The 12,043-nt window shown below is 43.6% G+C and overlaps 2 protein-coding genes across 3 annotated transcripts in view; both read right to left on the bottom strand.

Moving 5' to 3' along the window:
• Nucleotides 1-802, bottom strand: part of Adig (adipogenin) — a 13,196-nt gene extending 12,394 nt beyond the window's left edge. For both annotated transcript variants that reach the window (XM_013010810.1, XM_013010811.1), the window contains exon 1: nucleotides 598-802. In XM_013010810.1, coding sequence (XP_012866264.1) covers nucleotides 598-724 — 127 coding nt within the window. In that variant the 5' untranslated portion in view covers nucleotides 725-802. The remainder of the gene's footprint in view (nucleotides 1-597) is intronic.
• A 4,230-nt stretch (nucleotides 803-5,032) lies between these two features.
• Nucleotides 5,033-12,043, bottom strand: part of Ralgapb (Ral GTPase activating protein, beta subunit (non-catalytic)) — a 67,832-nt gene continuing 60,821 nt past the window's right edge. Inside the window, exons 23-26 of the mRNA XM_013010706.1 lie at nucleotides 10,700-10,808; nucleotides 9,390-9,468; nucleotides 7,622-7,770; nucleotides 5,033-7,105 (exon numbers count right to left, since the gene is read on the bottom strand). Of these exons, the coding sequence (XP_012866160.1) occupies nucleotides 6,912-7,105; nucleotides 7,622-7,770; nucleotides 9,390-9,468; nucleotides 10,700-10,808 (531 nt within the window). The 3' untranslated portion in view covers nucleotides 5,033-6,911. The remainder of the gene's footprint in view (nucleotides 7,106-7,621; nucleotides 7,771-9,389; nucleotides 9,469-10,699; nucleotides 10,809-12,043) is intronic.

Genomic DNA, 12,043 nt, shown 5'->3' with positions numbered 1-12,043 from the left:
AAAAAAAAAAAAAAAAAGCACCCATACAGCTGGGAAGGCAAGTGGGGCTTACTAGCAGCCCCTGCTCTGATCCCAGAGCTTCTGCTCAGGGAGTATCTTTCTCTAATCCATTGACCCAACAGGATCACCTCTTTCTTTTCTTTTCTTTTTTTTTTTTGGGTCCGGTTGTGGGGCCTGAACTCTGGGCTTGGGTGCTGTCCCTCAGCTCTTCAGCGCAAGACTAGCGCTCTACCACTTGAGCCACAGCGCCACTTCCAGCTTTTTTCTTACATGGTGCTGAGGAATCGAACCCAGGGCCTCAGGCATGCACGGCAAGCGCTCTACCACTGAGCCAACTTCCCAGCCCCACCTCTTTCTAATTCACACCAAAGATCCTATGCACTGGTAGTATCCCTGAGAAGTGCAAAACTAACTTCACAAAGTCAGGAATTTACTCTTGGATTCTAGATTCCTTTCACAGTCAGCCACTTGTATCTGAGCCACACTTCAAATCCCCAAGCAAGGTCCCCTTCTCTGTGATTTGTTTCAGGATACCTTATCCAATTGGGTCCCTGCCCAGCTCCAAGATTAGAGCCCAGTCTGGGCCCAGCAGCTCACCTTGGCTAAGTAAGATGTGTAACCAGACGATCACCAAGAACAGCAGCAAAACCATGGGCAGGCAGAGCCAGAGAACCAGGAATGGAAATGTGAGGTCGTTCACCAGCGGTACCAGTGGGAACTTCATGGTGTATGTGTGGCAGAGCAGGGCCAGTGCTTAGGCATGGGCATGCAAGGTGCCCCTGGGGCCTGGCAGGCTGGGCCAGGCTCTGCTCTTAGTCCAATTGTGACTAAGCAGTGACCGTGACAGTGATGGTGACGTAAGGAGGAGGTATGTCCTCAGGCAGAACTGCAGGGGAAGCTGGGAAGGCTGGCAAGGGTGCTGGCATGGCTGGGAGCAGGCATGGCTGGGAGTTGGGACCGTGAGACCATCTGGCTGAGAATGAAAGCCCTGGTTACTCCAGCCTGGATTTCATTCCCAGCTCAGCCACTTCATGGATACCTCTCTGATCTTCTTTCCTGTAAGACTAGAATAATACTAAAACTTGAAAAATAGATGGGACAGAAATTACTTCAGGAGGGGGGTAGCATTTGTGTGTGTGTGTGTGTGTGTGTGTGTGTATGTGTGTGTGTGGTTAGATAACACCACAGCCAGTCAGGTCCCCAGGCCCTTTCTTCCAACTACACATGTGCACATCCTTCTCAAACTGCTCTAAGAGAGTTAAAAGTCTAGATTTTCTAAGTGAAATCTCCCAAGTTAAAAACATTAGATCAGGGCTGGTTCAAGTGATAGGCCAGCCAAGCAAGTAAACTTGAGCAAGTCCCAGCTCTAAGTTCAAATCCTAGTACCAGGGAGGAAAAAAAGCTGTATCAAACTTCACGAGAACATTGTTGGCTAAATCCATCTGCCAAGCTGTATTAGGTCACTGGGCTGATATAACATACAGTAGACCATTTAAGTGTTTAATCTGGAAGCTATAATTGTCCTGATTTTCATTCAGTAGAAAGGACACCCCAATCTGGAAGCTATAATTGTCCTGATTTTCATTCAGTAGAAAGGACACCCCCAAATGCTATTCTTGTCCACCTCCTCTGTCAATCATCCACTTACCAGGCATTTAGAACCTCCTGTGGCAGGATCCTGTCTTTCCCCAATCTGGAGGACTGTGGCCAGGTTGGAATCCTTGGAGTGAGGGGAAGTACATGCAGGACCACAACTAGTGCATTTCATGAAGTCCTTGGACCACTGCCTCCATCACTGCGAGCAGGTAGGTGAGGGTGGGAGGTGCTTTAGTTAACATGCTGATTCCAGGCTTACCTTCATCAGCTAAGTCTGATCTCTGGGAGGTAAAGGGCAGACTCCACATGCCAGGGCAGACTTGGTGTGGAGACATGGTTGAAGAGCATAGGTTATAGTCAGGCACTCATTCTAAGCCAAGGAGCAGCTGTAGGAAGTGTGGCAGGCCTAGGAGATGACATGGGTGGACATTGGAAGACACCAGTCAAGGCAGAAGGGAACCAGGTCAGCCATAGGGAAGAGTAGGGAAGGAAAGAACTGGTGTCCAGAGGTCCAGTGGTTGATGGGGGCCCCAGCCCTGCTTTGGGATCGTGAGTTCCCAGGAGAGCTCTGTGCAAAAAGGATTCAGATGTGCACCCAAGAACAGTGCCCAGGGATGCTGTGCTGTGGCAGGGCAGCTGGAGCTGGGCTGATTCCTAGGTGTTGGGTCTTGGAAGGCTTGGTTGGAAAGAGCAGAGCAGCAGAGGTCAGAAAAACCTGAACACGTCTTCTGGCTATAAAACTTTCCCAGTCACCAAAATGAGGCATCTGTGTGGTCAGCTTCCTCAGCCACTAGATCAGGCTAGAGACCTTGTGACTGGCTGGCAGCTGCAGCCCCAGGCAGTTCCGGGGTGCTAGGCTGGTGCTTGGGAGGGGGAGGAGGCAGCTCTTGGCAGAGACAGGTACAAGGGCTCCCATCAGTTTCAAGTGGCCCACCCAGCACATGTGATCTAGGCATTGTAGTACTAACCTGGCCTCAGGGAATCCTTGGTAGCCAAGTTTAGGCAAAGCAGCAGTGGGAACAGGAGTGTCTTTGTCTGCCCACTTCCAGACTGCCAAGCCTTGCTAGAACTCATGTTCTCTGTAGGCAGAAAAACTCAAGGGTCAGAGCCTTCCCTCCATCCCCATTCTCCTCTCCCTAGCTATTCTCAGGCTCCTCCAGCAGAGACCATGTGCTTGTCTTTAAAAAATAATGTTTATAGCAGTACATCATGAAATGCTCCTTCATCTCTGGGTAAAAATCCACAGATCTAACCCTGAAGGGTAGTCAGCTGAGCAGAGCCCCTGGAAAGTATGATTTAAGAGCACCATGCAGGAGCCAATGTAACCAAAAGCACACAAGGTTATTAGATAAGAATCTCCTTAAAATTTAATTGACTAAATGTATTACATTCAGTTTTCCATAAGTTTTTCTGGACAAAGGATCTGCATAAATACAAACTTGTAGAGTTTCTTCCCTAGTGACAGAGATCAAACACAGGAGGCGAGGGGCACAGGCACACCTTCCTATTTACATCTCGCCTGTACTTTACACTTCAGTGCCAGAAATATTTACAGAAATACAATAAGAAAAACATCATGTCTTGGCAACATACTGAAATTCATACAAATTGTAAATATGGTTTCAAGCAAATTATGATACTGCTTATTTTTCAGCCACAACTGCCAAGCCCTTCAGAGGAGAAAGAAGTCTTGGTCACTGCGGGAGATGAGAACTTGGGAAACTTCATCTGCTTCAACAAATAGTTATTGGGCGCCTACTAGATGCAAGGCACTGCGGAATCCCAAATATAGCTTTTCCCTCACTACTAAAACAACAAAGGCTTGTAGCTCAGTTGAAGAGCACGCGCTTAACAGGTATGAGGCCCTAGATTCAACCTCCAGCCCTGAAAAAACCAACAAACATCAACAACAAAAAACCCCAACAAATCATAAAACTGTGAACAAGGGTTAATACTTTTGAGAAAACCTTACCCATTGTGTGGATTTGTCTGGCTCCATATTGTTCAGGTGGATCCTCCATTTACTTCAGGTAGAGGTTCTGGGGGCAATGCTCACTCCCAGAACTGTTTCAGGTAAACATGAGCCTCCACATTTCCAGGGAGATCCCACCTGCTGGACCTTGAGTGCTTACGGAACACTGGCCAGCAGGAGCCCCAAATGTACTCCACATGTCTCCACTACCTACCGCTTAACACTGTGCAAGGTAAAGCTGCACTTCTCAAAGAAATCTGTCTGGCAGAGCAGGACACTTTCCCAGTACATGCAGGAAGGAACCATTCATGAAGGCCCATGTAACCTATGGGCTACTGATGTTACAACCAAAGGTTGTATTTTGTATTTGTAACTGAGTCCGGAAAATGGGCTGTACTGAGATACAGCGCCCAGAATAGGAGGAAAATGTTCACTGCATCTGTGTGGAAGGCTGTCCCACCACGTAATTATTCCCTTCAAAGGACAGTGTTAGCGGGAAGCCCTGGCTGATGGGGTAAGGGTTGACATTGAGAGGGGCAGGAAGGAGAAAAGAGGGGTGGGGGAGAGAAGAGAGAAGAGAGAGAGAAAGGGAGAGAGGAAAGAGAGGGAGAGAGGAGGGGGTAGCCCCCTGCTTTCAGGGCTCCCTTTAACTCCAGAAGGAAGCAGGAGGAGTGACCTGCTTGCCTCTTGGGTAATGCTTTTCTCTTTCTAGAAGGCCATACTCAACTCACCCATCCCAGGTACCTGGCACATGGAGCAACTGCGCAGCCTAATCCAGGCCCAGAAGGTTCCAAACATATGCTGGTAAATTTACCAAGTGGACCAGTAAACATTACTGTTAGGTACTAAATAAGTTCCACTGACATTGCTATACTCAGGGTGTACTTCATGACCACCAACTCCGGCCTGTACCAGTGTATGGGCTGATGGAATTCTGAAAGGAACCAGCACCTGATGAGGTCCCACATGCACCATATTCTGCCAGCTCTGTACACACTAGGGGCTTCATGCCTTGCAGGTTGTACATCCTTCCTCCCCTGGGCAATTGTCAAGTCTCTCAGATCCCAACCTGCATCAGCATAGTGTCCACCTACCAAAGTTTTTGGAAGTAAAGAACTGACAGAAACTGAAGCCAACAGAAAGACCAATAGACCCATCCCCAACCATAGACACAGAAACATAGACACATACATACCTGGTATTCAATCTATGCCCCAACTAAAAGACTTGTCCAAAGAAAAACATCTATATCAGCTTTGTTGTTATTGTTACTGGTTGTAGGGCTTGAACTCAGGGCCTGGGTACTGTCCCTAAGCTTTTTTGCTCAAGACAAATGCTCTACCACTTTCAGCCAAAGCTCCATTTCCAGTCTTCTGGTGGCTAACTGGCGGTAAGAATCTCCGACTTTCCTGCCTGGCTGGCTTCAAACAGCTATCCTCAGATTTAAGGCTCCTAGGATTACAGGTACGAACTACCAGCGCCAGGCATATATCAGTTTTTTTTTTTTTAACATGTGGAATGTTATAACATTGCACATTCAATTTATAGCCTTCACATCAACTAGAATAAGCGCTTCTTCCCTTAAAGTGTCAACTTGGAATTTTTCTTGAAAGCTGTTAAACTTCAACTATTCTTGCTGAATTCTTAAAACACTTTTAGGGTAAAACTCACATTCACATTCCCCTGCTGCCATCTGAAGACACACTTATTGCTCAGCTCAAAAAGCAATCAGTGGTTGAATACTATCATGCCTTATATGGAGACTAGGTCACAGGAAGAAGAGGAAAAAGAGGTATCTGTACCTGAGCTGAAAACAAACATGAAGAAGAGGATGGCAGACTTAAGACTAAGAGCTGGTATACCCATGTTACTTGCTGAAAGATTCCTAAGCAGGGAAGGAAGCCCTACACTGCCCTCAACCCTCTAAAGAAACTACTGGAACAACAAAATAGTAAGAGCAGCGTGACACTGCTCTACAGACATGCTGACACCTGAGAGCTATGGGAAATACCTGCATCCTCTGATCACCCCTTTGTGGACTTGAAATATCACTTTTTTTTTTTTTTTAAGAAGAAAGCAATCTCAGCAAGAAACACACACAAATGAGAGAAGTGGAGGACACAGAGCACTGTCACAGAAACCCTCATAAGGAAGGTCTGAGTCTAACCAACTCCCAAGTTTGTCCTTAGCAGAAATTTAGCAGCAAAGTTACACAAGTATTCCCAAAGACCTGGTAGGGATTTGTCATGCCTTCAGCTGACTAAGGACACAAAGCACGACAATAGCCCCCTTCTCAAGTGGCGTGCCGCCTGTCAAATGATACACTCCAGGAGCTCTCTGGAAGAAATTAGATTAGCAGCATTAAGAGGCTACTTCCTGAACCACAAATTCAAATCCCTTATCAACTATGGCAGTTTGCTGCTTGGTCCTGAAATAAGAAAGAATGGATGAAATCAAGTACTTTTCAACCTCTCTGTTGTGACTTTCCATTTCATGCTATTTAATCAAGGTATGACAAATGATTAACTTGCCTTGACATCACCACACTGGACAATAATGAGGAGTGGAGGCATCACTGTTGACTCAAGAGCTTTTAACCCTACAAATTCTATTGGTGCTCCACTAGAGGACAAGGATGTGCCTCCGCTTCATGTCTGTTCCCCTAGAAGCTGAGGCCACCAGACTTATCTGTGCAGTGACAAGAATGATGACTTTTTTGATTGTGGAGAAAAAATACAAAATATTTTAATGTCAGATTTTTTTATCTAAGGAAGAAAAAAAAACCCTAAGCAAACGTATATTGTACTCTTTTTGTCATTTTGACAGTTGGATGACAAACAGACCTACAAGTAAACAGAACGTTGCAACTCCTTTCCTTCTCCTCCATGCTGCCAACTGGAACCTTTAAATGTCCTGGGAGAATCTGACACAGACTTTAAGTTTGAAGACAATCTCCTAAAAAGTGAGTATAAAACTATCTTCAACTTCTAATATGCAAATCTGTTGATACTACCAATGCATGTGTTTACAATTGAGGTGCATAAAAGCCTTTCTCCTCAAAAGGCTTACATTGAACTAAAATTGTCATTTTTAAAAGGAAGTTTATGGCTAAAATGTTTATCATCATTACCAACTGGAATATGATTGTGTCTGCGAGCCCACTGCATTAGGAAGTCCAAAGTCTTCTATCCAATGGGTTTACAATGTGTTTCTTCTATCCTGTGATTAAACAGTAAGCTCTTGGGAGTGATTTGCTTTTATTTTTACAGTGATCACTATCAAACTGACTTGCTTTGATAGTACAGCCCCCAAACTGGAGTTCAAGTCCCACACCGACAGTGGCTTAAGCACTGCAGCTCTTGAGTCCAACCTCTTGGAAAAGTGACGTATAAAATTCTGGTTCCAACTGCTTGTTCCGGTACTTGTTGACAATGTCGGTGATTTTCTGTTTCCGGCGGACATGTGGCGGACTGTAGGAGTCACTTTCTAGTCTCTTTCTTCTACAAATGTTGATTACAGTCTGCCTCACCAGAAAACCTTGAAAACAGGTTAAAACAACTGTCAATAAATAGTAAGATGCACTCTCATTATTCAGATGATGTACTCTCATTCAGATGAATCATTTTCTGAATACTTAATCTATTTCACCCCAGTTGGATAACATCTTGTCCTCAAAGAGATAATAATCCTTAAGTAATAAGAAAAACTGTTAGAAGATACAATGACATAGGAAAAACAAAACCAAAATGGGTCTGCTAACCCATGTTCTCTCCTGGATTACCAATAGCCACCTTTCTTTTCTAATCCTGCAAACTTGTAAAGTGTCACTTGTGTTTACTAGATTAAAGGCTAGGGGGACTTATCCAATGAAGACAGCATGAATAAGGCCCTGTGCCATCCCTAGCCCAGGGGGAAAAAGTTTAAAACAGATCAAAACATGCTCCCCCTTTCACAACAGCACTTTGTAGACATGGGACTTATCAAAAATCAGCATCTTTTCTTACTTTGATTTCTTTTTGAGTTACAGCGTTAAGGAAGGAAAGAAGAACTTACCCAGTGCTCTCCTGCTAACTATCATTCCATCCACAAGAGGAATGACCATGTTAAATTTTCCTGTGGCTCCTTGGATTTTTATCCGGAACAATCCAGTGTTTAAAGGGTGAATGAATATGACAGGAACTTCTTTTTCAAGAGTTGTAGATCTTAAGAAAAGAAAGGTCTTTTTTTAGCCCGGACACACTTTAGTTGAAGTCCTTCATACACTGCATAACAATACCATAGTAACCTCTCTCTGCCAGTAGTGGTTTAAAAAGGGCCAAATGGGTCTGTAACTCTTGGCTTTCAGTGCTCATTACTGTAATCAGGATATTTAAGTTAATAAAAAGAGTCTGAAAAAAAAAACCGCTAAGCAAACCCCTGAGGAGACAGAGTAGAAAGGCCAGGTAAATCTACTGTGGGGCCTTAGCGTCCAGCAGCCAACTATGGAACATTCATTTTAGTCTCCCCCGCTTTTTTTTCTGGTTAAGGGGCTTGAACTCAGGGCCTGGGCACTGCCCTGAGCTATTTTTGCTCAAGGCTAGCACTTTGAGCCACAGCTCCATTTCAGGTAGTCTGGTAGGTAATTAGAGAAAGAGTCTCACAGACTTTCCTGCCTGGGCTGACTGTGAACCAGCACCTAGCTATCCTCTCCTTATCCTTTGATATAGGGACAGTGTGGCTGGCAGAGTGCAGCTGAAGCTGTATTCGGAGCAGTAGCAGAAACTATGTTAAGTCCAGTGTGGGAATCCCAAACACGTACGTGTGTGTGTGTGTGTTTGGTGGTTAGCTGCAGATAAGTCTCACTGATTTTCCTGCCCAGGCTGGCTTTGAAACACAATCTTCAAATCTCAGCTTCCTGAGTAGTTAGGATTATAGGCATGAGCCACTGGTACCTGAGCTCTTCAGATCAAGGCGAGCACTCTACCCCTTGAGCCACAGCGCCATTTCCCTGAGTTAACTATTTAAGAAAATAAAAAATAAGGGCTGGAGATGTGGCTCAACTGAACAAGCATGAGGCCTCAAGTTCAAACCCCAATACTGATAAAAAAAAAAGTATTTGATCATTAAGATACTACTTTCAGGAAAGTGGGTACTTGTGGGTCATATCTGTATTTATAGATACTCATGCTAACATCTGAGGATTACAGTTTTAAGACAGTCTAGGCAGGAATATCTGTGAGATTCTTATCTCTAGTAAACAAGCAAAAAAGTCAGAAGTGGAGCAGGGGCTCAAATGGTAGAACACTAGCTTTGAGCAAAACAAGTTCAGAGACAACACCCAAGGCCTGAGTTCAAGTCCCAGGACCTGCCCCCCCCACCAAAAGAAATCTCAAAAAGACATCGATAACTTATGTTGAATGCAGCACTATTCACAATAATAAAGACATGGAAGCACCTACAGGCCCACAACAGACGACCAGATAAAGAAGCTATGATATACACATACAGTAGAATATTTATTCAGTCTCAAAAAGGAAGACAATCCTAACATTTATGAGAACATGGATAGTTCTGAGGGTCTTGCTGGGTAGCTGAGGCAGGCTTTGAACTTACAATCCTAACTCCACACCCAGCAACAAAGTTTTGTTTTTAAAATCATGGTAAATTTGATAACTTTGTGCATAATTTTTATAAATGTACATTTGTACATTTATGTACAAATATATCTGGTTCTTTTATTTTTTTGTGCCTTCAACTTTTTTGTTTCATTGCAATTTGTTATTAAGCTTCAATGTATAAAAAATAGATATGCTCATTAACTCAAAAAAATGAAAGAATGTACCTCAGAGAAGTGCTACTATTTGCAGTAGTTTCCACACCAGTACTGATTTCTGTCATCAGATCTGAGAGGGGAAAGTTTTCTGAAGGAAAAAAAAATAGCATCATACAGTTAATATCTCCCTAATTTTTCCAAAGTAAATAAGAGGAAATTGAATTTAATAATCTCTTTACACACAGATTATAGTAAAACATGTAATCCTAATCATTCCCCAAAGAAAATTCTCCATGAAGACATTTTAGCTAAGTTCATCTAAAGCAGAGTTTTGGAAAAGCATGATCTGTGCTGAGTGAGAGCTTAGTGAAAGCAACTCCTATGCTTTTCCACAAACTGAGCTGGATGAGATTCTAGGCTAAGCATGAATTTGTGGGTGTGGGTATGTGTTAGTTCTTTCCACTCAAGGCTGGAACTCTCTACCACCTGAGCCACACCTCCATTTCCTGCATTTTACTGGTTAATTGGAGATAAGTGTCTTTTTTGGATTTGTGTCTCAGGCTGGCTTCAAACTTCAATCCTCAGATCTCAGAATCCTGAGTAGCTGGGAATATAGGCGTTAAGTTAGCCGGTACCTTTCTAATAGTCTTATGCAGCTTACAACAAGAGCTAGGCTTACGCCTGTAATCCTAGCTATTCAGAAAGCTGAGAATGAGAATCCTGGTTTGAAGCCAGCCGTGGCAGACAAACTCAAGAGATTATCTCCACTGAACCACCAAAAAAGTCCAAAATAGAGGTGTAGCACAAGTGGTAGAGCCATGAGTAAAAAAGCTGAGAGAGCTTGAGGCTCTGAGTGTAAGCCCTAGTTCTGGCACTAAATAAATACATAAATACAAAAAAAATCATAAGAAACTTCCCTAGGGGGTGATATTGATTGTAAAACATGTATGCAAGTGTAACAAGGAATCCTACCTTCTGTGTAACTAATGTAAACTAATATAAAAACAGAAAAGAAAAGCTTCTCTGAGGCATAACTCTTTTTTTTTTTTTGTCGGTCATGGGGCTTGAACTCTGGGCCTGAATGCTGTCCCTTAGCTCTTCAGCTCAAGGCTAGCGCTCTATGACTTGAGCCTCTGTGCTGCTTTGTTTTCTGAGTGGTTTGTTGGAGATGAGTCTCACAGACTTTCCTTCCCGGGCTGGCTTTGAACCATGATCCTCAATTCATACCACCAAGTAGGGGAGCTGGGAAATAAACTGAAGCTTGCTGCACTTCAGTTCTCATTTGTGGTCACCTCCCCTTACTCTGCACTAACTCCTTTCAGACCCTTGGCAGTTGCTGCAATGCTACTATCATTTATGGACAATATCTGTATATGTACCTATGTCATCATAGCGTTCCACCCAGACCACAGACACTCTTGTCTCAGGTCCAAGGGGAGGCACAAGTCGACCCTGAGGCAGCTTCTTCATTCTGGAACTGGGACTGAGCTATTTGAAGAGAGGAGAAAGTGCAAATGTTGATAAAACTGCTCAGCTACACATTTATCAAGATGCTTAGTGATATAAGTATCAAGTCATGAAAATCACCTCAGGAAAAAAGTGTGAAATACATTTACCAAAAAACTCATCTTTGGTTTCTCTGCTTATCAGTCTTAATCTAGAAAGAAGAAATAAAGGCCTAAAACTGTCAAAAGAGGTAAGAAATATTGAACAATAAAATTGGTAAATTTTTTTTTCTATTTTTGTTGGTTGTGGGGCTTGAACTTGGTGCCTAGGCGCTGTCCTTGAACTTTCCTGCTCAAGGCTAGCACCATTTCTGGTTTTCTGATGGTTAATTGGAGATAACAGTACCATAAATTTTCCTGGCTGGGCTGGCTTTGAACCACCATCCTCATATTACAGGTGTGAGTCACCAGCCTCTGGCTTGTCTATGTTTTGTTTGTTTCTTGCCAGGCCTGGGGCTTAAAATCAAGGCCTGGGCACTGTCCCTGAGCTTCTTTTACTCAAAGCTAGTACACTACTACTTGTGCTACAGTGCCACTTCTGACTTTTTCTGTTTATGTGGTACTGAAGAATTCTATCCCAGACTTCATGCATGCTAGGCAAGCACTCTACCACTAAGTCACATTCCTAGCCCCTTGTCTGGAATGCTTTAAAGGGATCTGAGTCTGTCTCTATTATGAACAGAAAGCAGTATGTTTTCTCAACCAAAGCAGTATCACTAGAGGATCCTAATCTCTTAAAATGTCCTGTCAATAAGCTATCCTTTTCACAGACCAAATGTTTCCTATTGCAGTCTAAGTCCAAGTCTCTCTTCTTGTTAGCAGAAAGGACTCTTAAGAGCCTTCACTAATAAGCTGATAGTGTTTCTGGCTTCCCTGCCACCCCATTAGTGTAAGTCTCTTAGTAGAGCTGACAGGATTATGGTGCTTCCTTTAGTAAGCTGATACTCCAAGCTACATAACACACACACACACACACACACGCGCGCGCGCGCGCACACACACACACACACACCACACAATTGCCTTAAAATTTTTTCCTTAATACTTAGGTTTGAACTCAGGGCCTTGTGCTTGTTAGGCAAGTACTCTACCAGTTGAGACATCTCTGCAGCCTTTTTGCTTTTGCTATTTTTCGAATAGGGTTTCACTTTTTGTCCAGGCTGGCCAGGACCATGATCTATCTTTCTTTTCTTTTCTTTCTTTCTTTCCTTCCTTCCT

The sequence above is a fragment of the Dipodomys ordii genome, unplaced genomic scaffold (genome assembly GCF_000151885.1).
Source record: "Dipodomys ordii isolate 6190 unplaced genomic scaffold, Dord_2.0 Scaffold13, whole genome shotgun sequence".
Lineage (NCBI taxonomy): Eukaryota > Metazoa > Chordata > Mammalia > Rodentia > Heteromyidae > Dipodomys > Dipodomys ordii.
This window is presented reverse-complemented; position numbering and strand designations above follow the sequence as displayed.